At 36.8% G+C, this 24,884-nt stretch overlaps 2 protein-coding genes across 2 annotated transcripts in view; both read left to right on the plus strand.

The window, feature by feature from the left end:
* DDIT4L (DNA damage inducible transcript 4 like) overlaps nt 1–24,884 on the plus strand; it is a 382,966-nt gene that overhangs the window by 123,987 nt on the left and 234,095 nt on the right. The window lies entirely within an intron of this gene.
* EMCN (endomucin) overlaps nt 1–24,884 on the plus strand; it is a 113,340-nt gene that overhangs the window by 40,234 nt on the left and 48,222 nt on the right. The window contains 3 exon segments of the mRNA XM_008267566.5: nt 5,560–5,685; nt 12,908–12,982; nt 20,073–20,183. Coding sequence (XP_008265788.3) covers nt 5,560–5,685; nt 12,908–12,982; nt 20,073–20,183 — 312 coding nt within the window.

A 24,884-nucleotide genomic window follows, 5' to 3' on the forward strand; every position in this document is an offset into this window, starting at 1 on the left:
GTTTTCTTGTTACTTATGTCCAAAACCGTTCCACACAGGAAAAATGGAAGCGTTCTCAAAACTTCAGTGCCTGCAATAGTATTTTTAATTTAAAATGCATTTTAAATTTAAAATCTTCTTTTTATATTTGATTATTTGCTTGTTCATTTCAGAGATGTAGACACACACACACACACAGAGAGAGAGAGAGAGAGAGAGAGAGAGAGAGACATACATACAGACAGAACTCTCATATGCTGGGTTACTGCCCAATACATGCAAGCAGCCAGGTGTGGGCTAGAAGTGAAGCTTAGAGCTAGAAACTCGATCCAGGTGACCCATGCGCCCGGCAGGAGTCCCATCACTTGAGCCATCACTGCTGCCTCTCAGGATCTTCATTATCAGAGATCAAACCTAAGTACTGTTTGCGAGCTTCCTAGTAACATAATTACAAAGTGTGTCTAAAACATTTGGAGTAGGTGACTTGATCATGTGAAAACAGGGAAAAATATGTTTGGTTTCTGATCATAAGTTGAATCCTCAAGGCAAGAAAAGGAAGTATACATGAAAATTTCTCTGTGATGAGATGCAGCGGTAGTGAATTCCCTAACTTGAACTCAGAGAGACCTCTTTCAGGACCTACGGATATATCATAGTGTCAATCTACGATGTAACTTCTACAATCAAAGGGGTTATTGGGCTAAAACCTAGGTACTGCTCCATCTTATCACAGTGAAGGAAACTGGTATCGTGCTATACCTTGAGCGTCCCAGTGCTGATGCACAGGTGCAGGGTGGAATCAGGACAAAATGCCATCTGTTTCTCCTGCAACATCCCCAGAGCAGTGCTCTCTGGGTTGGCACAAGAGATGTCCTGAGATCTGGGTTGCTTGTTAATCACCTTCGATCACTGTAGAGACAAAAAGAGGGAAAACACCATATCATCCTGTTCTGTGAAGAAAAAATGCATCAGCATAAGACATTTTTATTAACGGTTTATTATGAGATCAAATGAAACTTAGAAGAAATCTACAGATCATACAGTCAAAGCATAACTGGTGCTTACCTGCACTGTGGTCAGGAAAACCGTCAGCCTTGATAGAGAGAATGCTTTTTTTCCACCTCCTCATAAAACAAGTTCCCAGTTACAGAATTTTTCAAATTGAATAAATCCCTAGTATTATGTTTCGAATCAAATTATTTTAGTTGATGGAAAAAAAAATTTTTTTTTTGACAGGCAGAGTGGACAGTGAGAGAGAGAGAGACAGAGAGAAAGGTCTTCCTTTGCCGTTGGTTCACCCTCCAGTGGCCGCCGCGGCCGGCACGCTGCTGCCGGCACACCGCGCTGATCCGATGGCAGGAGCCAGGAGCCAGGTGCTTATCCTGGTCTCCCATGGGGTGCAGGGCCCAAGCACCTGGGCCATCCTCCACTGCACTCCCTGGCCACAGCAGAGAGGTGGCCTGGAAGAGGGGCAACCGGGACAGAATCCGGCGCCCCAACCGGGACTAGAACCCGGTGTGCTGGCACAGCAAGGCGGAGGATTAGCCTAGTGAGCCACAACGCCGGCCGGAAAATTTTATTTAAGACTTTAAGTCAGAGATGGGAATATTTTATGTGTGTATGTATATACATACACGTATACATATATGTCTATATGACCATGTGAAATGCTTGTACTTTCGGGAATAATAGTTTGCCTATTTCTGCATCATAGGTACAGAAGTGCAAAATATCTGGGTGTCTAATCATTTCCTTCCTTTTTATATCAGACCCTGTAAAAGGCAAAGAGCAGGTAGGGCTGGGGAATGTATCTTTGTTTACTGCCATCTTCCTGTGGCCAGTTGGGTGGCTGAGAAAGATATATTCCCTGGAGACAAGGTTGTCTGAATTAAAAAGTCAACTGTTTGACTTCCCAGTGTACAGTATAAAGTGAGAACACTATTCATCCTTCTTGAGTCCAAGGTCATCATCCTTAAAATGGTGATCATAAGACTATGTGTCTCTTAGTGTCATATTTTAGATTAAATTAGTTAATGCACAGACAGTACTGATATTGAACCTGGTACATGGCACATTCAATACTTTTAGGAATTGTCAGCCCCTTCCTAAAGAAGGAACCCTTTGTTGAGCAATCCCAAGGACTAATGAAGGTGTTAATGTGTGCCAGTGGATTAAGGTTTTACTCAGGAGAAATTAGTAGCCAAAACCCAAGAACTTCAAAAGGAAGTAACATAAAAGGTAATTTTATTTTAGTGCACAATTTTTTTTTGCACTAAAAATCCACAGTGTTTTTTTCTCTTAATATGCATTTTCCTTGAAGTCATTGAAGACTCCTTAAGTGCATGGGTTTCAACAAATTGTACACCAAAATCAGTTCATCTTTTAATTCATTTTCTACAAAAAATCATTTGAAGTACTCTGTATGTTTGAGGATGAGGAGGAGGAAAGGCCTTGTAGTACTTCCCAACTTTACCACATCAGTGGTTAGAAATTTGCCTGCTTGTTGTTCACATCAAGTCATTTAACAGATATGAGCTCACTGATTCTACATGCTGACTACAAGAGAGCAGGGATATGCTAAATACAAAGATGAGGTGTTGCAGTTCCAGTCAATACTTGGTTCCCCATAGTTTTTGCTATGGTGAAATATCTGTTTGATAATTCTCTATGGCTCCCTAATCGTTCAATAGCATTGCAAATCCCAGGGTTGGTGTTCATGAGCCTCTGCAATCTGTCCTCCAATATTTTCTCCAGCAATACCACTATGCGTTTTCTTCGCTTTCATTCTTTTCATCCAGCCAAACATTAACTGCTTGCAGTGTTCTCAGATACCTCTCACTTTGATACTCCAGAGCTTAGCTCATGCCCACTCTTGTTCCTGGGTGGACATATGACTCACTTCTCAAGGTCTAACTGCTATGTTAGCTCTCTCATAAAGTATTCCTTGCTCATGTCCAGAGGTTGGTTGTCTTTTATATTATAAAATGTTGCCAAAGTTATTTTTTGCCCAGAACTTTCAAAGTTTCAGCTAGAATTACAATGAGTAATGTGTTTTGCATTGACACATGTTGTCCAGACTCGGACACATACACATTCCTAAATCAAAGCTTCATGTAACAAGCCTCCATTGTTTGCAATAGGGTCTAGTATTGTCTCATTTCTTTTTTACTTGGCAGAATGCTCTGATTGCAATCCACTAAAGAGATTGAATTATCTTTAATTGTATCACAATGTGCAGTTTGAAGAATAATGGTCTACACAACTCATACAGAAAATCATGTATTACCTACTGCACAGTCATTATGTTCCCTACCAGACTGCAGTTATTCAAGTGTTATACAGTGTATATATTATGACGTCTGTATCCGTATAAGTAGTTGCCCAGTAAACATTGTGGAAACAGGAAAGAAGGAAGGGAGGGAGGAAGGAAGAGAGGGAGGGACTAAGGAAGGAAGCAAAAGAAATACTTCCAGGGATATTGATTATTCTCAGAAAATTAGGTTGCTAATATTTTAGAAGTCAACAGATGGATATCATTCAAACCACTACAGGTGAATTTTCCAGTTTAAGTGGTTTACCTCTTTGAGTAATTTCTTCAACTTTATTGTAAGCTTAGAAATTAAGGTTACATCATGGAATCTAGGACTAAATGAAAGATAGCCAAAACAACAGGATTAATACATAAAATATAAGCTTGTAGAGGCTGCATTCCTGGCCCTTGGTGCATACTAAGGGGCAGGGATAGGACCAAGGATGTGACGTGCACCTGAAGAGATGAAGAGAGCTTTGACTCGATTTCCATAAATCCCGTGCAAATGCAATTCTGTCACTTCTGTGTGCGCTGAACACGTCTCTCTGAGCTGAGTACATCAAGAGATTTCTGATAACTGTGTCTATAAACAAAGTCAGTGCTAAGGACCAACACTCCTGAGTTCCTCAGGGTTGTAAATGGAACAGCAAATATACTCTTAACTCATGACATCTGAGATAGTGCTTTTCAGTAACATGACAGATTATTTTTGTTTTTAGACTCAAAGAGGAAATGTTGACTATAATTTAAATTTGAGAAATTATACTAATGCTATATATTTTTTATAATTACATAGACAGTTTGAGATATAAAGATAAGACTTTATTACTCAAAGTCCATCATTTTAACTATTATGCATATGGTACAAGTACAGTGTAAGGAGCAAGTAATGACATGAAAATACCTTTCATGGATGTGAATGCTTTTTCCAAACCCTTGTTAAACATTCTTTTGTTGCATTTTGATCTTTAACATAACAGTGAATGTCCAGAGATGAGACCAGTAAAATACTGGATTAAAAAGATTATATTAGTGCTAATAAATTACAGCAACTTAATGTGAAGCAGTATTTTTATGGCAAAAAGAGTTATTTCCTACATACTTCACTTTAAAAATTTAATAATGAAGTCATGATTCTGCCAACTCAAGCTATTACAGACCAATCTCTGCACATATTTCAATGGAAATTTTAGGAATTATGATGAAAAAAAACCATGTAATATGCCTTCTAATATAGTCCTTTCTTTTCTTGCCTTTGGTTGTCAAAGCATTGTTGCAATTTAGAGAAATAAATGACTTGAAAAATACAGATTTATGGTGGCTGTATCACCAAAAATTTAAACATGTTGAGACTGTTGAATTTCTTTGAAATATGTTATCTTTCTTTGAAGTGTATCTCTGTATGTAATATGTAAATACATGCACACAAGCACAGAGGAACAAAATGTATGTGAGCTGAAGAGCACTTCCTATCAAGAAGATTTACAAAGGGGCAGGAACTATGGCACAGAAAGCTAAACTCCTGCTTGGGATGCCTGCGCTCACATTTCACAGTACAAATTCAGGTTCCAACTACTCTGCTTCCCATAAAGCTTTTTGTTCATGTGTTCTGGGAGTCAATGGATGATGGGTCAAGTGCTTAGGCCCCTGCCACCCACATGGGAGACTTGGGTGTGGTTCTGGGCTGTTGGCTTCAGTCTCACCCAAACATGATTGTTAAAGGCATTTGAGGGGTGAACCAACAGATAATCTCTGTCTCTGTGTCTTTCTTTCTGTATCTCTCTGCATTACAAGTAGATGAAAAAAAAAAACATTAAAAAAGAAGGTCTGTACTAATATGGTCCTCTTGCCACTTAATTTTAATGTCTGTGAAAAGGTTTAGTAAAACATCCACTGCATAGAGTACGCATTTTAATTATTACACATAGCAGTTAGTTTAATTGGCTTAAAATGTTAAATTTTAAATTTACACATTCAGTCTCTATTAGTTTTCTGAAATAGTGTGTAGTTTCAGACCCACAGACTGTTCCTGCTAGCAGTCCTAAAAATTTATGCTCTTGATGAGAAGCAGATGGAATGAGTGAATGAGTATTGAGTTAACATGAATTCTTATAACTAAGAAATTGATTTCAAATTCATTCCCCACTGACCGGATGAGCAGCAGTATGTATACAGTGTTCTCATATAAACATACTGTTCTATTGATCTATTGACTGGCAAAGGGAATGTAAATAATGTAACCACTTTAACATAATTTACTTTCTTTTCAGATGTTATAAATATAGCTACCCCTAGAGTGTCATCATCAAATTCTACAACACAAACATCTGTATCAACACCAAACACAACACTAGCACCTAATCTTGAAAAATCAACACGTGGAACATCTCCTCAAGGTAAGTTTAACATCTACTGGAATTTATTCCCATTTTGACAAAAAAAATAAGCAATTACATAACTTAATACAAGAAAATAATTTGAGGTCTCATAACTGATTGTTAAGGTCCGTGCTGTTTCACTGTTTTGAAATCCATGTGCTATTTTGGTTTGCATACAGAGCTCTGGGATCTCAGTAGGCTTCTTTGATGATATTCTTTTGGATCACTTCCTGTTTGAGAATGATCCTATTGTGAATACTATATACACAAAGTTTATTTTTAGAGAAGAAAAAAATTACCATGCACCAAGTCATAAAAATATCTTTCTGAAATTATAGTTCTCCACTTAAGCAGCATAACCAAAACAGTGAAACTATGCTAATAACAGACTGATCTTGTTGGTTGTATTGTGCAGATAATAAAATTAACTTGTGCTTTCAGCAGCAACATCATCATTCTTGTTACTGAACTAATAATAACAACATCATGTTTTTCTGGCTGGGTGTTAAAGGGGATTGCTTCACCATCCATAAGAATTTTAAATGCCATTAGATTCATTTCACTAAAAACCCAAGAGGTTAGTAGTTCAATACACTCTGCGTTACTCATCCTACAACACACATACAATGAGGCATCTCATTCAGGTTCAGTAAATAATGGAGAAAAAAAAATAGAATTTTTGCGTATTAGCAGAAAGTCCAGTTAAAATGCTAGGGCCACAGAAACACCAACAAAACACATACCTTGATGAATGATATATCATGGTATGTAATTCCTGCTGCTGCCTCTCCCACCTCTCCAAGCCCTCCCTTAATGTTCCTTCTGAGACCAAATTCAGTAAAAGCTTGAATGCAGTGGTGATTCTCAGAAATAAAGGCTATCATGATCTTGGACTACTATGTGCACAATGTTTGATTCTAAGATGGAACCAAACCAATTCTGCAGAATCGCTCCATCAAAGCAGAAGAAAGCATCACACAAAGAGAGCATCATGGGGCATTTCATTCTCGGAATATGGTACAACCTATGTATCCAACAAAGGGAAACTCCCAAAAGGCATGATCAGAAGCCATGGCCCCTGAGGCCTCCACTCAATTCTTGCATACTATATTTTTAAAAATGTTTAAAATTGTCACAGGCCTGTGTTCCTAGGATTTGAACAGAATAATCCCAGCACTTTTACAGAGTATAACTATATGTTTCTCTCTCTCTCTCTTTCTCTCTTTCTCTGTTTCTTTCTCTCTCCGCCAGTTGAGTCCTTGGCATAAAATTGGTACCAGTTTGACAAAAGCATATTATTTTTGCAGTCAGTAATGACACAGATGCTGTTGCTACAATATAGACCTAAAAGTTTTAAGTCATAAAACGTTTAGTTTTTTACAAAACTACGTGGGACAGTGCTTTCTCATTAGGTAGATTCCTAGCCGAGCCTATAAAAACTATCATGAATAACACCATCCAGATAAAAACACAAATCTGACCACTATGTTAAGCAGCCATGAAAAGGCAGATTTGGGGTCCAATGAAGGAATTCTGGCAGAATTATAACTTGCAGTAGCAGGAATGCATCCTACCTTGCTGTTTGTTAGAGCACATGTGAAGGATAACTGAGATATTTCTAGCAACTTTAGCTGTGGTGGCTCTTACAGTGGAAAAGCTCATAGGATGCCTAATTGTTTATGTACATACTCATATACACACTCTCACACATACACATTTATATGCCTTTGAATTCCTTTTGTTGGATACTTTGACCGATTGATACTACCTTAATAACCTCTGGTCTGTGTTTAGCTGAAGTTTTCCAGCTATGTTTTAAATTATTCACATGGAATTGTATAAATTCTAATAGTCCAGATAAATTTTACTTTTTATTAATTTTTATTATAAAATATTCAAATATATCCAAAAGTAGAGAATATTATGATTAATCTCCATAATCCCATCTCCCAAAATCAATACTTATCAATATTTTCTTTCTCATTTTTCCTTTCTTGTTTCCTTATCATGCTATTTTTCTTCTTGATTGCTACAGTATTTTGAAAGAAACCTAAACTTTGTATAATTTCTACTTCTACATAGTAAATATGCATCTCAACAGATATAGACAGTTTATTACAAAGCACCGTAATATCATCTAATGTCCATTTATAGAAGTTTTAAGCATTAATATCTAATAACCATGAATATGTCATGGGAGGGAATTATGGGAAGGAAGTTCATCCTGGAGTCTCTGAGAACCAGTGAAGAGAGTGACATTGGAAGGAGATTTTTTTTTATTTTTGCTAGAGTGTCTCGGCTTTCCATGCCTAAAATACTCTCATGGGCTCTTCAGCCAGATCATAATGCCTTAAGGGCTGATTCTGAGGCCAGAGTGCTATTTAGGACCTCTGCCATTGGAAGGAGATGAAGCAGCAAAGGCAACTCCAATGTCCACAACTCCTGGGGAAATCTGGCATAGTGGTACGGCTGGGTGAAGCCGTGAAGCAGCTGGGAGTCCATGGTATGGGAAAACTGTAGGAAAATGGAGGAATCACACAGGAGAAGGAAGACAAAGAAAGCAACTTCCTGCTATCTGGTTTGCTTGTTTCTCCTTGTTTACTAGGGGGTATGTGAGTTGTGCCATGTAGACTGGATATAGTCCATGCTCCTAAAGATAGTAAAATACACAGTATGCAGATAAGGGAAATCTTGCCTCAAGTTTTCATGCTCTAAGTAGTATCAACATACAAGGGTACTTTGAATCATTTGTGGGAAAATAAAATTAAAAGATGTTTACCACAAAAATTTTAAAATCTATGCATAGTCTTTTCATAATATACATTTAGAGGAACTTTTTGAAGATCCCTCATATTTGGCTTCTTGATTTCAGGCGTGAGGATGTTTTAAATCTGGCAGAGTTGTATCCTTTGTACTATTCTCCAAAATAACCATGTATTTGTTTGAAAGGCAGAGTTACAGAGAAAGAGAGAGGAAGAGATGAGAGAGAGAGATCATCCATCCACTGGTTCACTCCCCAAATGGCTGCAACAGCCAGGACTGGGCCATGCCAAACCCAGGAACCAGGAGCTTCTTCAAGGCCTCCCATGTTGGTGCAGGGGCCCAGGGACTTGGGCCATCTTCCATTGCTTTCCCAGGTGCATTAGCAGGGAGCTGGATTTGAAGTGGAGCTGCTGGGACTTAAACTAGCACCCATATGAGATGCCAGTTTTGTGGGTTATGGCTTTAATTGGCTGAGCCACAGTGCCAGCCCCCAAAATAGCCATTTTTAAGTTACATGTCTTCTGCAACAAAGTAGATGCAACTTGAAATCATTATGCTTAGTGAAATAAGCCAGATCCCAAAAGAAAAATATCACATGTTTTTTCTAATTTGTAGTATATTAGTAAAAAAAAGTTATGTATAAGCAATTCTTATGCCTTCTTCCTAATGTCAACATTGTCCTTATGTTCCCACCAAAAATATATGACGTGAAGAAGCTACTTTATTTTCATTTTAAGGCTTTCTAATCAGACTTTCTTGATGTAAAGGTCAAAAGATATTTGGTTTAATAACGCTTATGTCTGTCTAAAGCACATGCATTTTCTTCCCATTGCCAATGGCAGAAATTCTGTCATCAGAAAAGTGGATAATGTGGAACTGAGATGACAATTCTCCCTACAGTGACACAGTCACAGTGGCAGAACTGATTGACAAAGCTTTGCCCGGAGCAGGACTTGCTTTCAGAGATTTATCCAATTAGAGAGCTGGGACTTAACTTTGCCCTAGATGTACATCAAGTGCACTGCACATTTTGTGCAAAGGGCAAGTGACTAGAGATAAAAATCAACATTTGGCAGACATTGAATGTCACCAGCATAAAATGCACATCTTCTATATAGAAATCAGCTCAATGAAACCGTCAAGAGTCAACATTTAAACAGCCTTCCACTAAGTTTTCTCCTATGATTAGCTGGAAGAAAAAAAATGGAATTGGTTACTTCATTTTGTTCCATGGTGGTTCTTTCTCCACTGTCTTTCTAAGTTTGAATTGAAAATTACCTACCTGGGATGTCATTGAACATGGGTTTTTGATTTCTCCTTTTCATAGGATACTGAAGTGATAAACGGACATCTTACTTTTAGTTTATCTTCACAAAATATGGAATGTATGCAAATTAGATATTTTCTTGAAACATTTGTGGCCTAAATGGAATTTAACATAAACACAAAAAGTTATTTTGGAAAACGTTACAAATTCTTATACACTACTAATTTTACAGAGAATAGAATTACAATGTTCTAAGGATTTATTCTTTTATAAATATTTGTTGACTCAAAATAATGTAATATCATTAAAGGCATGGATATTGTATTCTCTTAATGTTTACATTAACTTCAATCTGCTTCTCCAATTAACTGCTTCAAAATATTTAATCATTATTTTGCACAGAAAGTTAACAGAAATCATATTTATTATTAGTGCAGCATTTTTGGCTTTCAAAATAAAAATGCATGTACACTTTAGAATTTATATGTATCTAGCACATAAGTTTCAGTATAAAATATGCTTACTCATATTTCAAAGTGAAGATCCATACGTTAATAGAACATCAAAATAGTGTCCCTGTTTTTTGTTTTGTTTTGTTTTGTTTTGTTTTGTTTTTTGACAGGCAGAGTTAGTGAGAGAGAGAGACAGAGAGAAAGGTCTTCCCTCCGTTGGTTCACCCTCCAAATGGCCACCAAGGCTGGCGCGCTGTACTGATCCAAAACCAAGAGCCAGGTGCTTCCTCCTGGTCTCCCATGTGGGTGCAGGGCCCAAGCACTTGGGCCATCCTCCACTGCCTTCCCGGGCCACAGCAGAGAGCTGGACTGGAAGAGGAGCAACCGGGACAGAACTGGCAGCCCAACCAGGACTAGAACCTGGAGTGCAGGCGCTGCAGGCGGAGGATTAGCCTAGTGAGCCACGGCACCAGCCTCCTGTTCTTACATCAAAAAAAAAGAAAATGCTTACTGTATAAAGAGACAGATATATAAGTTAGCTTCATTGCAGTAATAATTTCACAAATTATGTATATATCAAAATATCACATTGTACACTTCTAATATATGTCAATTTTACCTCATGAAAGCTGGGGAAAAATAAAATAAACATATAAAATAATTTGTTTCACTTACAAATATTGTCTCACTGATTATTGCATGGAACAGTCACAAGATCACCATTCATACACAAGTTTAAGACCACTTGACAGGGCTGGCATTATGGCACAGTGTGTTAAAGCCACTGCCTACAATGCCAACACCCATATGAGCTCCAGTTCGAATCCCAGTCCACATCTCCACTGTAATGAGCATCTGGGGAGGGAAGCAGCAGATGGAAGATAATTCTCTCCCTCTCTCTCTCTGTTTCTCTCTCTCTCTCTCTCCTTCTCTCTCTCTCTCTCTTCCTTCTTGCTCTGTAACTCAGCCTTTCAAATAAATAAAATAATGCTTTATTTTTTTCAAGAGAGAACAATGAAAATGTGAGCTCTTTGGTTCCTCACTTTTGCAAAGTCCGAGGCTGAAACCGAAGCCGAATGGAAAACTCTGGCTAAATATTAAGTCCAAAGCTCAACCTGTACCTCTTCCCCTTATCAAACATAAAATCAGGATAGATATGAAATAAAAGGGTCAAGAGTTCTGAAGAAGTCAAAAGGTTACACACACTTGACATTTTCTCTGTTTATATTCACTATTATCATTATATGGGTCTAATCGACCTGTACTTTTTTTTTTCAAACAATATATGAGACAGAATTCAATGAAAGGTAGTTGGAAGCTGGTTGTGAAAGTTCAGTTGGACCTAATGTTGGTACCATGAGTCCAAGGATGGTGATGAAGTGAAACAACGTTACCATGTTGAGCTAAAGGAAACGTTCATTTATATCATTTTATCCTTATTTTAAGATGTTGGCATCATATGAGTAGGCAACTCAAAATCTCAAACCTAGCTTTAGGAAGACATGTTCATTTGTTCTTCCTTTAAAATATAACTACAGAAGAGTCTAAAAGACTTTCAGAAAGTCATACATGCTTAGACTCTCCAATACAATTACAGTATAATTCACAAATGCCTATGACAGCTTCTTTCCATCACTTCCTATATCCCCTGATAAGCAGTGAGGACAGAGGAGTTGGCAGGGGAAAAGCCCTTCGCTATCTGTGTGGAAGTTAGCCTTCAACATCCGCCACAGCTATGATCGATCTTCCTCTTGTGGTTCCTTAGTATCCGCCGACATAGTTTCAGCCAATTGACCCTCCAGAAAACTCCCCTCTGGTTTAGGATTTTAAAGCCTCAGATTCACTGTGCAGAGCCAAATGGTTCCTCCCTCAAATACGGTGTGCATACATTCAAGTACAAGAGCCAAGATTACATTTATGTCATATAGTAAATATGAGATCTGCACCCTGATCACAAAAGGACATACTGAGATTCTTGTAAAAAATAGAATAAAGGATGTTGAAAGTTTTAAAGTGTTTTAAGAAAGAAAGGAATGCTAACTGTAACAGAGTGGGCGTCAACCTCTTATGCCTTGTTGAGTTCTTAAGGCAGATCTTTGTTATTATGGACCCTTCTGGCCTGTATGCCCATGCCTGCATTTCCTCAATGCCCACTAAATGCCAGGAATTCCTCTTGATAACTCTTGAAGTAAAAAGGTGACTAAATGTTGAATGCTTTCCCCAGGAGCCTACGAGAGGCCCTAGCCCAGAATGGGAACTTAAAGAATGTTTCATGAATGAACAAGTAAATCACAGGCACTTACAAGTGGCTTTTTGACTTATGTTTCATTGCCATAACTACATAGACAAAATAAAATGTAGTGCTGAAATACAAACCATGATATTCCCGGATCCTATTAACCAGGTCAATTCTCCCACAGGGGAAAATAAAATAACTTAAAATCATTAGAGTTTAGAGTTTTTGTAACAATTTGTTGCATGTTTAATAATACCCTAGTAACATTCTATAGTGGAAATTTCCTTTTTGGGTCTTTCATACAAATATATGTGTATTTTGTTTTCTAAATTTACTCAAACATTCAATATTTCGATTCCTCTTTAGATGAAAAGGAGCCGGAAAATGGCAAAATTAAACTTCAACCAGTACCTCTGCAAAGGGATTCCGGTTCACATCCAGATTTCACTTACTTTCATTTATTCCTTGACAGGTGAAATGAGATTGTGATTAATAATAATGTCATCTATCTTATCAAACTAGGAACAACCAACAGCGAATCAGCAAAAACAACTCTGATGTCAACAGCTCCTTCATTAACAACAGTTAAAAGTGAAGGTGAGTGATTTGTGTTGCTAGCATTTAAAAGCCTGCATATAATTCACAAACCATAATAATCATTCTTTTAAAGTAAACAATTTGGTGGTTTTTATATATGCATTAGACTGTGTGACCGTCACCATTATCTAACTCCAGATACTTTCATCTCCTCAGAAGGAGACCCTGTATTCCTGTTCATTCCACATCCCGTTTCCTAGCCTCTGGTAACTAGGAACTTACTGCCTCTGTATGTGTATGCCTATTCTGGACCTTTAATTTAAATTGACTCACACATCATTTGACCTTTTGGTCTGGCTTCCTTAACTTAGCATAATCTTCTCAGTTTCATCCATGTTGTAGTATGTATCTGTAGTTCATTATTTTTTGTGACTGAATAATATTTCACCATGTGAATATAACACATTTTCTATATTTTCTAGTTGATGAGTATTTTAATTTCCTACTTATGACTATAAATAAATAAATAAACATTGTAGTTTCTCTCAGGGACACTGCTTGGGCTGGGATTGCTGAGTCATATGAGAACTTGCTGTTTAACATTTTGATGAACTGAGTTCCAAAACAGCTATTCATTCTTACCAGCAAAAAGATACTGGCACACAGCATGTGTTTTTTGTCCGTGTTTTTCAATTTTTTCATTCTAGTGGATGTGAAGTTGTATCTCATCATGGGTTTGATTTACATTTTTGCTAACCACTAACAATGCTGAACATATTTTATGTGCCTACTAGCCAATTACATATGTTCTTTGGAGAAATGCTTGTTCAAATCCTTTGCACACTTAAAACAATGGGCTATCTTTTTCATATAGAATTGTAGGAATTACATATTAGAGAATAGATCTTTATTATAGATAATTTGCAAATGTTTTCTTCTTTTCTGTGGTTTCTTGGTAGTCCTTTTTTCATCCTTTGAAGGATGAAAAGCTATAATTTTCATGGAGTACAATTTATCAATCCTTTCTTTTGTCACTTGTGCATTAGATACCAAATCTCAGAAACTTCTTCCCAATTTAAGATCACAAAGATTTTCATCAGTGTTTTCTTTTAAGAATTTTATAGAAGAGTAAAGTTTTAGTTCTTAAACTTAAGTCTTCAATTTGTGTGTATGGTGTAATGTAGATAGCCAACTGTATTCTCCCGCATGTAGCTATCCATTTGTCCTAGCACCAGTTATTGAAAAAAATGATTGCTTCCCCATTTTGTCATCTTCATATCCTTGATCAAAATCAGGTGGGCATAAACATGAGAGGGTTTTGGTTTTTTTGAATTCTCAAATCTACTCCACTAATCTATATGTCCTTCACTGTGCCAGAATTACACACTATGGAGTAACTGTAGCTTTACATTAAGTTCTAAAAACATTAAATGTGGGTCCTTCAATTTTTTTCTTCCTTTTATAGGTTGTTTTATCAATTTTGAGTCACTTGAATTTCACTACAGATTTTAAAATCAGCTTGCAAATTTCTGCAGAAAGCTAGCTGCGATTTTAAAGCATAGAGTCTCTATATCAACAAGGGAGTATTGCCGTCTTAACAGTGTTAAATTTTCCAATCTAGGAGCACAGGATGTCTTTCCATTTCTCTGTGTCTTTAATTTATTTTGATGACATTTAAAGTTTCCAGTGTGTAAGAACTGAACTTCTTTTGTTTAATTGATCTCTAATGTTTTTTCACGTTGATACTTTTGTAACTGGAATTATTTTTAATTTCAGGTTAAGAGTGTTCATTGCTACTGTATAGAGACACAAGCTGCTTTCATGTGTATTGGTACCTTTTTTTCAGTTTGTAGAACTTATTTACTGTTTTTACTTTGAATATCCTTTGGAATTTTTCTATATGCAAGGTCATGTCATCTGCAAATCATTTTACTTCTCATTTCTAGTTTGAGTGTCTTTATTCTACCACCTAATTGCCCTATCTAGAACTTCCAGTGCAATGTTGACTAGAAGTGGTGAGAGGGTATACTGTTGTTCATTATTAGAGACTCACCATTAAGTATGATGCTAGATTTGAGATTTCCATAGGTAACCTTTATTAGCATGAAAGAGTTATATTCTATTATTAGTTTATAAATGTCTCCATTTCTTCTTATCTTGCAAGGGTACTGCATCTTTAAAAATTTCATTTATCAATACTCAGATACTGAGATTATTATGTGCTTTTCGTCTTTATTTTATTAATATGGCATCTGATATTGACCTCTATATGTTCCACCACTCTTGAATTCCTGGTATAAATTCAACTCAGCTATTGTGTAGAAATCCTTTTATATAATGCTAGATTTGATTTGTGTTTTTAATTTAAGACTTCTGTGCCTACATTCATAACATATATAGGTTTCTAATTTTTTGTTATGCTTTTGTCTGTTTGGGGTGTTAGGTAATGTTAGCCTCATAGAGGAGTGTTCTCCTACATTTTTGGAGTAGTTTTGAAGATTTGTAGAAATTGCTCAGTAAATTAGAATTTGGCAGCAAAGCAATCTTCTCCTGGGATTTCTTTGTGGAAAGTGTCTTGTTCTGTTTTGTTTCTAACTAACTCAGTCTCTACTTCCTATAGATCTTCCAGATGTTATATTTCTTCTCACTTCCATTTTGATAGCTGGTAATTTTCTGGAAATTTATGCTTGTCAAACCACTAAGAGATATTATTGCCTCTCAACTGTTAGAGTTGCTATATCAAAAAGTCCAGTGGTACCACAGTACAGGTATTCTATAGTATATGTTTAGTAAATGATAAGATTATGAAAAAAGGGAACTGGTAATAGGCGTTTAGATTGGTGTGGTCATTACAGAAAAGAGTTTGGAAGTTCTTAAAGAAATAAAAAACAGAACCATTGTATAACTCCACAATCCATTCTTTGAGTATATACCAAAAGGAAATGAAACCATCAATTCATAAAGATACCTGCACACCAGGTTCATTGCAGCGTTAGACAATAGTCAAGACACTAAAACAACCTATATATAAATAGATGTATAAAGAGAGTGAAGTTTTAAAAAAGAACATGGGAAATGGCATTAAAGAATAAGTTTATTTAGGTGCTAAAATTTTTTAATCTGTGCAAATTTTTTTCCATATTATGCATGTTCATAAACTTCTGGTTCATGGACATGGGCTATCTTGTTTTTTGTGATTCCTTCAATCTCTACACAAAATCTTTATAGTTTTCAGTGTACAGATATTTCACTTCCTTGATTTATTTCTAAGTAGTTTAAGAGCATCTTTCTATGTAAGCAAAATATTGTACCACAGTACTAGTATTCAACAGTATATATTTTTTTTTTTATTTTTTTTGACAGGCAGAGTGGACAGTGAGAGAGAGACAGAGAGAAAGGTCTTCCTTTGCCTTTGGTTCACCCTCCAATGGCCGCCGCGGCCGGTGCGCTGCGGCCGGCGCACCGCGCTGATCCGATGGCAGGAGCCAGGAGCCAGGTGCTTTTCCTGGTCTCCCATGGGGTGCAGGGCCCAAGCACCTGGGCCATCCTCCACTGCACTCCCTGGCCACAGCAGAGAGCTGGCCTGGAAGAGGGGCAACCGGGACAGAATCCGGCGCCCCAACTGGGACTAGAACCTGGTGTGCTGGCGCCGCTAGGCGGAGGATTAGCCTATTGAGCCGCGGCGCCGGCTCAACAGTATATATTTTAATAAATGATAATTTGTCAAAAAGTCACCTACTCTTTGTTCTGTTTCTTTGGAGAAAGTGGCCAGATGCTGTTGCTACTGGCATCAGATAAACAACACTGTACTTCCAACCACATAAATCCAAAGGAATAAAGCTATTAATCTCCTCTCTGTACAATTAAAATTCATAAATCCTTCCTTTCAAGTCAATCCGCTGTAATTGTACATCACATTTCTTTTTTTTTCCAGAGATAAATAGAATTTATTATTATTTTTTTCTTTTTTTAAACTTTTATTTAATGAATATAAATTTCCAAAGTACAGAATATGGATTACAATGGCTTTCCCCCCATAACGTCCCTCCAACCCGCAACCCTCCCCTTATCCACTCCCTCTCCCCTTCCATTCATGTCAAGATTCATTTTCGATTCTCTTTATATACAGAAGATCAGTTTAGCATACATTAAGTAAAGATTTCATCAGTTTGCTCCCACACAGAAACATAAAGTGAAAAATACTGTTTGAGTACTAGTTATAGCATTAAATCTCAATGTACAGCACACTAAGGACAAAGATCCTACATGAGGAGTAAGTGCACAGTGACTCCTATTGTTAACTTAACAAATTGACACTCTTGTTTATGGCATCAGTAATCACCCCTCACCCTGACTGTTGATGAGCAGCTTAATATGTTATCCCTCTTAGTATTTTTTTTGTTTGTTCTACTTAATACTTTTGGTTGAATACTGTAATCAATACACAATTCTTCTTAAGTACTGAAACAACTGAAAAGTGATTGCTGTTAAATATAAGAGTGGGAACAAGAGAGAGAAGAAATGTGCAATTCGGGACATGCTCAAGCTGACTTACCTCAAACGGTAGAGTTAGAAACATACCAGGGGATTCGAATTCAATCCCATCGAGGTGGCATGTACCAATGCCATCTCACTAGTCCCAGTGACCAATTTCTGTTCACAATTGATCGTAATGATAGGACTAAGAACCAAAGGGATCACAGAAACAAGAATAGTGTCTGCAAATACTAGCTGATAGAATCAAAAAGGGAGAGACTGGTCCAACATGGGAAGTGAGATACACAGCAGACCCATAGAATGGCAAATGTCCTAATAGCACTCTGGCCTCATAATCAGCCCTTAAGGCATGCGGATCTGGCTGAAATGCCCATGAGAGTATTTCAGGCATGGAAAGCCAAGACACCATGGAAAAAAAAAAAAAACCTAAATGAAAAGATCTCTGTGAGTGAGATCCCAGTGGAAAGAATGGGTCATCAAAGAAGGAGGTACCTTTCTCTGAAGGGAGGAGAGAACTTCCACTTTGACCATGGCCTTGTCTAAAAATTATCAGAGTCAGTGAACCCAGGGGGCTTCCATAGCCTTGGCAGCTCATGACAAGAGCCTAGGGTGATTACTGTAATTGTACATCACATTTCTAATACAAATCATGTTTCTTTTATTTCTCTTAATATATTTAATTCTCCAAAATGTACTAAATTAATCTCTCATTAAAAATTTCAATATAATCACAAAGCAACACCCCATGCTTCTGCTCAACAGCAGGCAACGGTTGATCATTGTGGTCAGAGTTGTGATTCTTTTATTAAGTAATGTTTCTCTGGCAAAATTATTTTTGCCAAACTGAATACATATGCTATTACCTGGTCTTACAAGACAAGTCATACCTGTAGACCAAACCAGTTATCCGGGAGAAGGTGACCAGACAGAAAATTTGAAATACAACCAAGTGTTTATGTTTAAAAACCTAATTTTCTTTTTCTCTGAGCTGTCAGTAATTCAGCAGTAGTCCAGAATCTGCTAGATGTGAACCCAAGCTGCGTTTGGGAAAATTTTCTCAGAAAGATGCTAACACAGCTAGGATTCACATATATTACTATATCTGAGTTACTCACATATTTTCCTCACCTAAGCTAGGATTCAAGCATGTATGTGTACTAGTAAAATTTGGAGTTCTATGGCTGTGGCATCATCAGCCTCACGTTTTTCATTCTATTTATTTTGGGTCCACCATGTATGTTTAAAAATCTTAATTTACATATAAAAGGCTTTAAGCTTTCCTCCATTGCCTAGTTGATGCAGTGCAATGGACAGCCTGTCCTGAATTGAGTGTGGCTCTAACTCCACTCTCATTTTAGAAGCGTATTGCACACTAATGGGCTATTCTCCAAGCAAAATCCTTGGCATTATTTTACCAACTATTTCTTCTTTGTGTTTTTTCAATATGGCAGCCAACCATCTTTCTTAACTGCATATTTCTGCCACCAAGACTATTGAGTCTGGTTTATATCAACAAAATGTTTAGGCCATCAAGATAGCATTTTATACTTTCCAATTTCAGCTCAGCTTCAAAGATTTCTGAAGAACTCCTGACATTTCCCATGTGTATGTTGGAGTCCCAGTCGGAAGCAAAATCTTTACCCCCAATATTGCTTCATCTTCATGTTTGTTTGCCTACCAATTCTTGAAAGCTTTTTACCTGAAGATGTATGTATTTCTCAACTCTTTATGAGGTATTCTTCCAAAATATCAGTTTCTCCATGATGAATCTCTCAACTGCACCAGGAATTCACATTATACAATAATGCAACAAAATGGAAGCTCACTGGCATTTCAGGAAGGTGCCAACAATTTGTGCCTATTCTACTCTCTGATAGGAATCTACCAAATGCTTTCCCCTGTATCTCTAGCAAACATCACATGTAGCTAGCACTAAGTACACACCAACTGATATGTCTATCTTTACTAGCTCAATTGTCTCTATACTAAACTTTGAAAAACTAAAGGGCATCAATCACTTTGTTTTCTAGCATTTTCACAATTTCAGTGTGTTTGAGGTCATATTATTTCAATGTCATTTTTGAAAAGCTCAGGTTCTCTTTTCTTTGTTTTTAATTTTCCTTTTTTGTTCTTCCAAGAATGAACTAAGCATAATCAGGAGTTTATTCAATTTACTTTCTCCTCCGAACAGTCCATCTACTTGACAATTCTCTCCCATGCATCTTCAGACCCATGGTGCTGTCTTTAACCACTACCACTTCCTTACCAGCATATTTGGGTGATTAACTTTTGTACCAGAAGAATTCTATTCAGGCCATAAGCTCTCTTTATGAAACAATGGAAAAAATACCAAATTTCTCTGAGCCTCATACATAAAATAGTGATCATGATGATTATTTCATTCATAGAATTATTATAGTCATCAAATGAGATTATTTGTAGTAGGCACATAGGAAATTTTAATGTCCCTCCACTATCTTTAAAGTAATGAACTGAATCACTAAAAAGTGAACATTAAAATGCTTAGTTTCTAAATTCTAATCAGAAAATTTTCAATACTTAATCTTCAAGTTATAAATGGATGTTAATGTGAATATTAATAAGCCTGTCTTGTTTTACCTCTGATTTCTCTTCATTCTTCTTACATAACTAGGAACCACAAGCAATGGCGTCCCAAAGAATGAGTCTGTCACTGCAAATGACACAGTGACAAATCTTCCACCTATCAGCGCTGTTTCAACGTTAAAAAGTTCCCAACACAAGAGTAAGTATGGAGATGTGTGCTGAAGAGACTAATTAGTGTACTGGACAGAATTAGTCACAGAATGTTTTCCATCCCACAGTTGCAAAGAAACTGGATATTATACATTCTTATAGTTAGATTCTCTACCAAGGGGGACCATCTAATGAAAACTTTATTTTTATAGTGTTGGTGCATTCCACTATAGCTACAATTGATTGTGTATCAAGGAAGACAAATTTAAGGATATACAATAATAATCTATGATATCAGTTATTCCGCAAATAACAACTCAGCCAACAAACTAGGAAATGTTCATAAAATGGTAAATACCTAAGAAAGAAACAAATTTCTCAAAGTATCTCAAGATGATATGGAAGTCTGAAAAGACCTATAACACCTAAAAAAAAACAAAATAGAAATTTTAAATATTCTATGATGAGAACTCCAGGCCAGGATGACCTCACCAACAAACTCTATAAAATTATTTTCAAAAAGTGGAAATCTATCTTCCAAAACTCCTTCAGAAAGTAGAGGAGAAAGAAGCATTGCACATTAGGCTCTTATTAACCTGATATCAAAGGTAGAGAAGAATAGGAAAAAAAAAAAAGAAACAAGCAAAGAGAACTATAGCCCAATATTCCTCAGGAACATAAATGCATATATCCCTAATAAAACATTAACAAATCCAGTAATACATAAGATAGAATACAAAACCTCAAGAATGGGAGGTTTGTTTAATATATGAATGTTACCTAACACATCATATTAGCACTATATGCAGAAAGAGCATTTGATGAAATCCAATACCCATTCATAATAAAAACTCTGAATGACATAGAAATAAAATGTAACTTCCTCCATCTAAGAAAACCCAACTACTAACATCATGCCTAATAGTGAAAGATTTAATATTTTCCCCTCAATATATGAATACTGCACAGATGCCTATCCTCATTAATTCTATTCAGCATTATAACCAGAGAATCTAGATAGCATGTAAATAGATGGATAAAAGACAGATGGATGGATAAGGAGATGGTTCTCTCTAGCTGAATAGGAAGGAATAAAAGACTTTTTAATAAGTAGACCACACAATAATCCATGTGGAAAATTCAAATAATTCACAATAGAACTACTGTAACAATCAAGAGTAGCTTCTATCACATGGTACAATATATATATATATATATATATATAAATAAATCATTTATTTATGCAACAGCAATTCAAAATAAGATTAAGGAAATAATTTCATTCACAACATTAAAGTATAAACTATTTTTAAAGATTTGTTTATTTATTTATTTATTTGAAATAGAGTTACAGAGAAAGAGGAGAGACAGACAGATCATCCATGCACTGGTTCACTTCCTAAATGGCCACAGCAGCCAGGGCTATGCCAAGCCAAAGGCAGGAGCTAGGAGCCTTCTCTGGGTCTCCCATGTGGGTGCAAAGGCCCAGGGATTGGCTCATTGTCCACTACTTTCCCATGTATACCAGTGAGGAGCTGGTTTGGAAGTGAAACAACTGGGACTCAAACCAGTACATGTGATGCCAGCACTGCAGGAAGCAATTTAACCCACTGAACCACAGTCCTGGCCCCAGAAGTATGAACTATTTAAGAAGGAATTTAAGAATAGAAATCTTTAAACTTGTACTCTAAAGTACAATGCATTTCAGTGAGAAGTGAAAAGTCTAAGTAGAGGTGCATTTCATGTTCACAGACCAGAAGGCTCTGTGTGTAACAGTGCTTCCTAAGTTATCAGTGACTGATTGATATATTCAATACAATGCCTATCAAAATCTCAATTCAATTTTCTTAGAAATTGAAGTGCTTATCTCTGATTTTCTATGGAAATGAGAAGGACCTAGAATATCCGAAATACTTTTTTAAAAAGAACAACACTGGAGGCATTCCACAGCCCAATTTCAAAACATACTCTAAAGCTATAATAATTAAGGATGAATCTCTAAAACATTATGTGTTGCTGTGGATTTGTTCTGAGAGGAGGAGCGTGGTGGGAGCAAGAGGCGCAGAGTCAGCACACAGACCCCGGGAGTCAAGTGAAAGCGGGCCAGAGGCGAGCAGCCCGCAGACTTGTTTATTTCAGTTGGTACAGCAGCTTATATAGCTGAGGCAGCCAATCCGGTCAAGGAACATTTTATGTCCTACCCAATCACTGCCCATTGCCAGGCAGGTTTCTTTGCCAGGTGGGTTCTGTAGCCATTCCTGAGTAACTGACACTCACTTGCCAGCGACCATCTTGGCATGGCCTTCTCATTCCACCTCAATTATGCTCAGTGAAAAAGGCCATATCCAATATATGGCATATACTATGATTCCATTGATATCAAATATACACAAAGGACATTTTCATAAGGACAGAAGGTTCCTATGTGATTGCCTGCAACTGTGGATGACAGCGGAGACTGACTGTAAAGAGACTCAAGACATTGTTTCATGTTGTTGGAAATGCTCTAAAATAAAATTATGTAGTTGGACATACAACTCTGTAAATTGACTAAAAATTATTAGTTGCATACTTAAAATGAGTGAATTTAGTGGTATGTAAGTAATGTTTATAAAGTTGTGTTCATAATCTGAGCTACAAAATTCAAGCAAGAACTGGAATTAGCTGTTGTAACTGCTAGTGAAGCTTTAGAAGAGAGTCTGATACAGTCATGGTGATTCATGGGCATGCCCAGGACATTTGGAAACAGGCGTTATGAAGAAATAGCGTAAACTTAATAGACAAGAATGGGGAGTATGAACTCCATGACCCAAATGAAATTGTTCCTGAGACAGAGAGTGGCAGAAGCTGACCTCCCTTGATTTCTGACACCTTGCCACTCCCTGGCCATATATATCCTCACAACAAGCACTTCCCACATTCTAGCTTCCATGATACAAATAATGTGTACTCGTATGTATTGTCAAAATGTCCTGATTGGAAAAGTTAGTGATCTGCCATAATCACCTTATGAGATACCATCCACTAACAGTAATGGATACATTATTGGCAAATTCATAGTCCTAAAAAGAAGCAGTGACAGATGACGCATAATCTAAAGCTCTTCTTTTTTTTTTACACTTCCTCCCCTAGACTTTATTTTTTTCCCCAAAGAAGTCATTTATTTAATGTGTGCAAATTTCATAAGTACAACTTTAGGAATATAGTGATTCTTCCCATCATACCCACCCTCCCACTCCAACTTCTCCTGCCTCTCTGATTCTCAGTTTCATTCTCCATTAAGAAAAAAAAAAAACTGAACTAACTAAACTAAAACTGTTCTTTAACAGTCAAACAAGGGCTTTGAGAGACCTCCAGTGAAGAGAGAGATGGATGGAGAGCAGGAATTCAAGATCTACTCTTGTACAGCGATACATCAAGAACACTGTTTCCCCTTTTTTATTGTAATCATCTTATTTGAGCTCAACATAAAACAGTCAGCTAGATTTTACACCATAAATGCAAACTAATAATTACCTTTACTGAGACAGTAACCCCAAAGAAGAATTTGAGGGATAAGGTCAACTCTCCTTCATATGAAAAACATTCCCTTATGATAGTGTTTTGTCTTCTGGCAAATAGAACCTATTTCATAGGCAAATAACTGAAAGGAAACTTTAGCAAACCAAAAGTCACCTACTTCATAATATGATTATCTCTAAAGCAAACAAGAATAAAATTGCATATGTATATGCATAAGTTGTAGTAGCTTCTGGAAGACTACATTCAAATAATGTGTACTCTGCATCATCCATTCAGTGGTTGATGATGAGCAAAATTTTATTCAGGGGCTGTGGTTTATTAAAATTAATATTTACAAAGAAGTATGTGGTCAATCCCATGAGTCACTTAAGACTCTTAATTTCTCTCTGATTCATGAAGTAAAATGCCCTCCACAACTCGGTTCTGAGGACTATCGTATTTATTTAGCTTCTAAACACAGTTTGAAATGGCTTTCTTCCAAGGAGCTAAAAAACACATCAAAGCCATTTCTTTAAAAAAACTGAAACACCCTGGAAAGCAAGATAATGAAATAGCAACATTTACTGCTGTCCTTTTCATTTGTCATTTGATTAGTCAGTTCCACACTAAGTCCTTTAGTTCTGTATTCTGAAATTCATTCCTCGGGCACTCATTACTCTTCGTTCTTCATGGTACTTCCCACACAGCATGGATTCTCAGTACATTGAGTTTGCACACAATTCTGCTCTCCAAGTGATGAAAACTTTACCCCTCCCTCCAAATTCCTGATTAGCAGAGTACCACTCCCTTTGCACTCCTCACATGCATACATATCCAGAATTAATGGATTCAGGACAAAGAGACAGAGAACAAAACAATTTAATATTAGAAGAAAGTTGAATAACTGAAGAATCACCTCCCTCTTAAACATATGGGCAATGGCCTTTTGGATAGCAAACATCAGATAAAAGCATTATGAGTGTGTCATATCAAGACTAGACTGAATGCAGGTTTCATTTAGAGTGGAAGAGTTATTGATGTCTACTGCTTTATTCCCTGGAAATGTAGAATGCAGATAAAAGCAAAGCATGTCCTCAAAAACATTTCTCTCTCATCTTTTCCCATTCTCGGAGAGTTGTGTGTAGTTCCCCTGTTTATTTACTTTTGTTCTTCCTGTAAAAAAGCAAATTCCTAAAATTCTAGAGTTTTTAAATAGCAATCCTGATTAATTCAGTGCTCTCACTTTAAG

The sequence above is a fragment of the Oryctolagus cuniculus genome, chromosome 8 (genome assembly GCF_051225735.1).
Source record: "Oryctolagus cuniculus isolate XC-2025 breed Fujian yellow rabbit chromosome 8, ASM5122573v1, whole genome shotgun sequence".
Lineage (NCBI taxonomy): Eukaryota > Metazoa > Chordata > Mammalia > Lagomorpha > Leporidae > Oryctolagus > Oryctolagus cuniculus.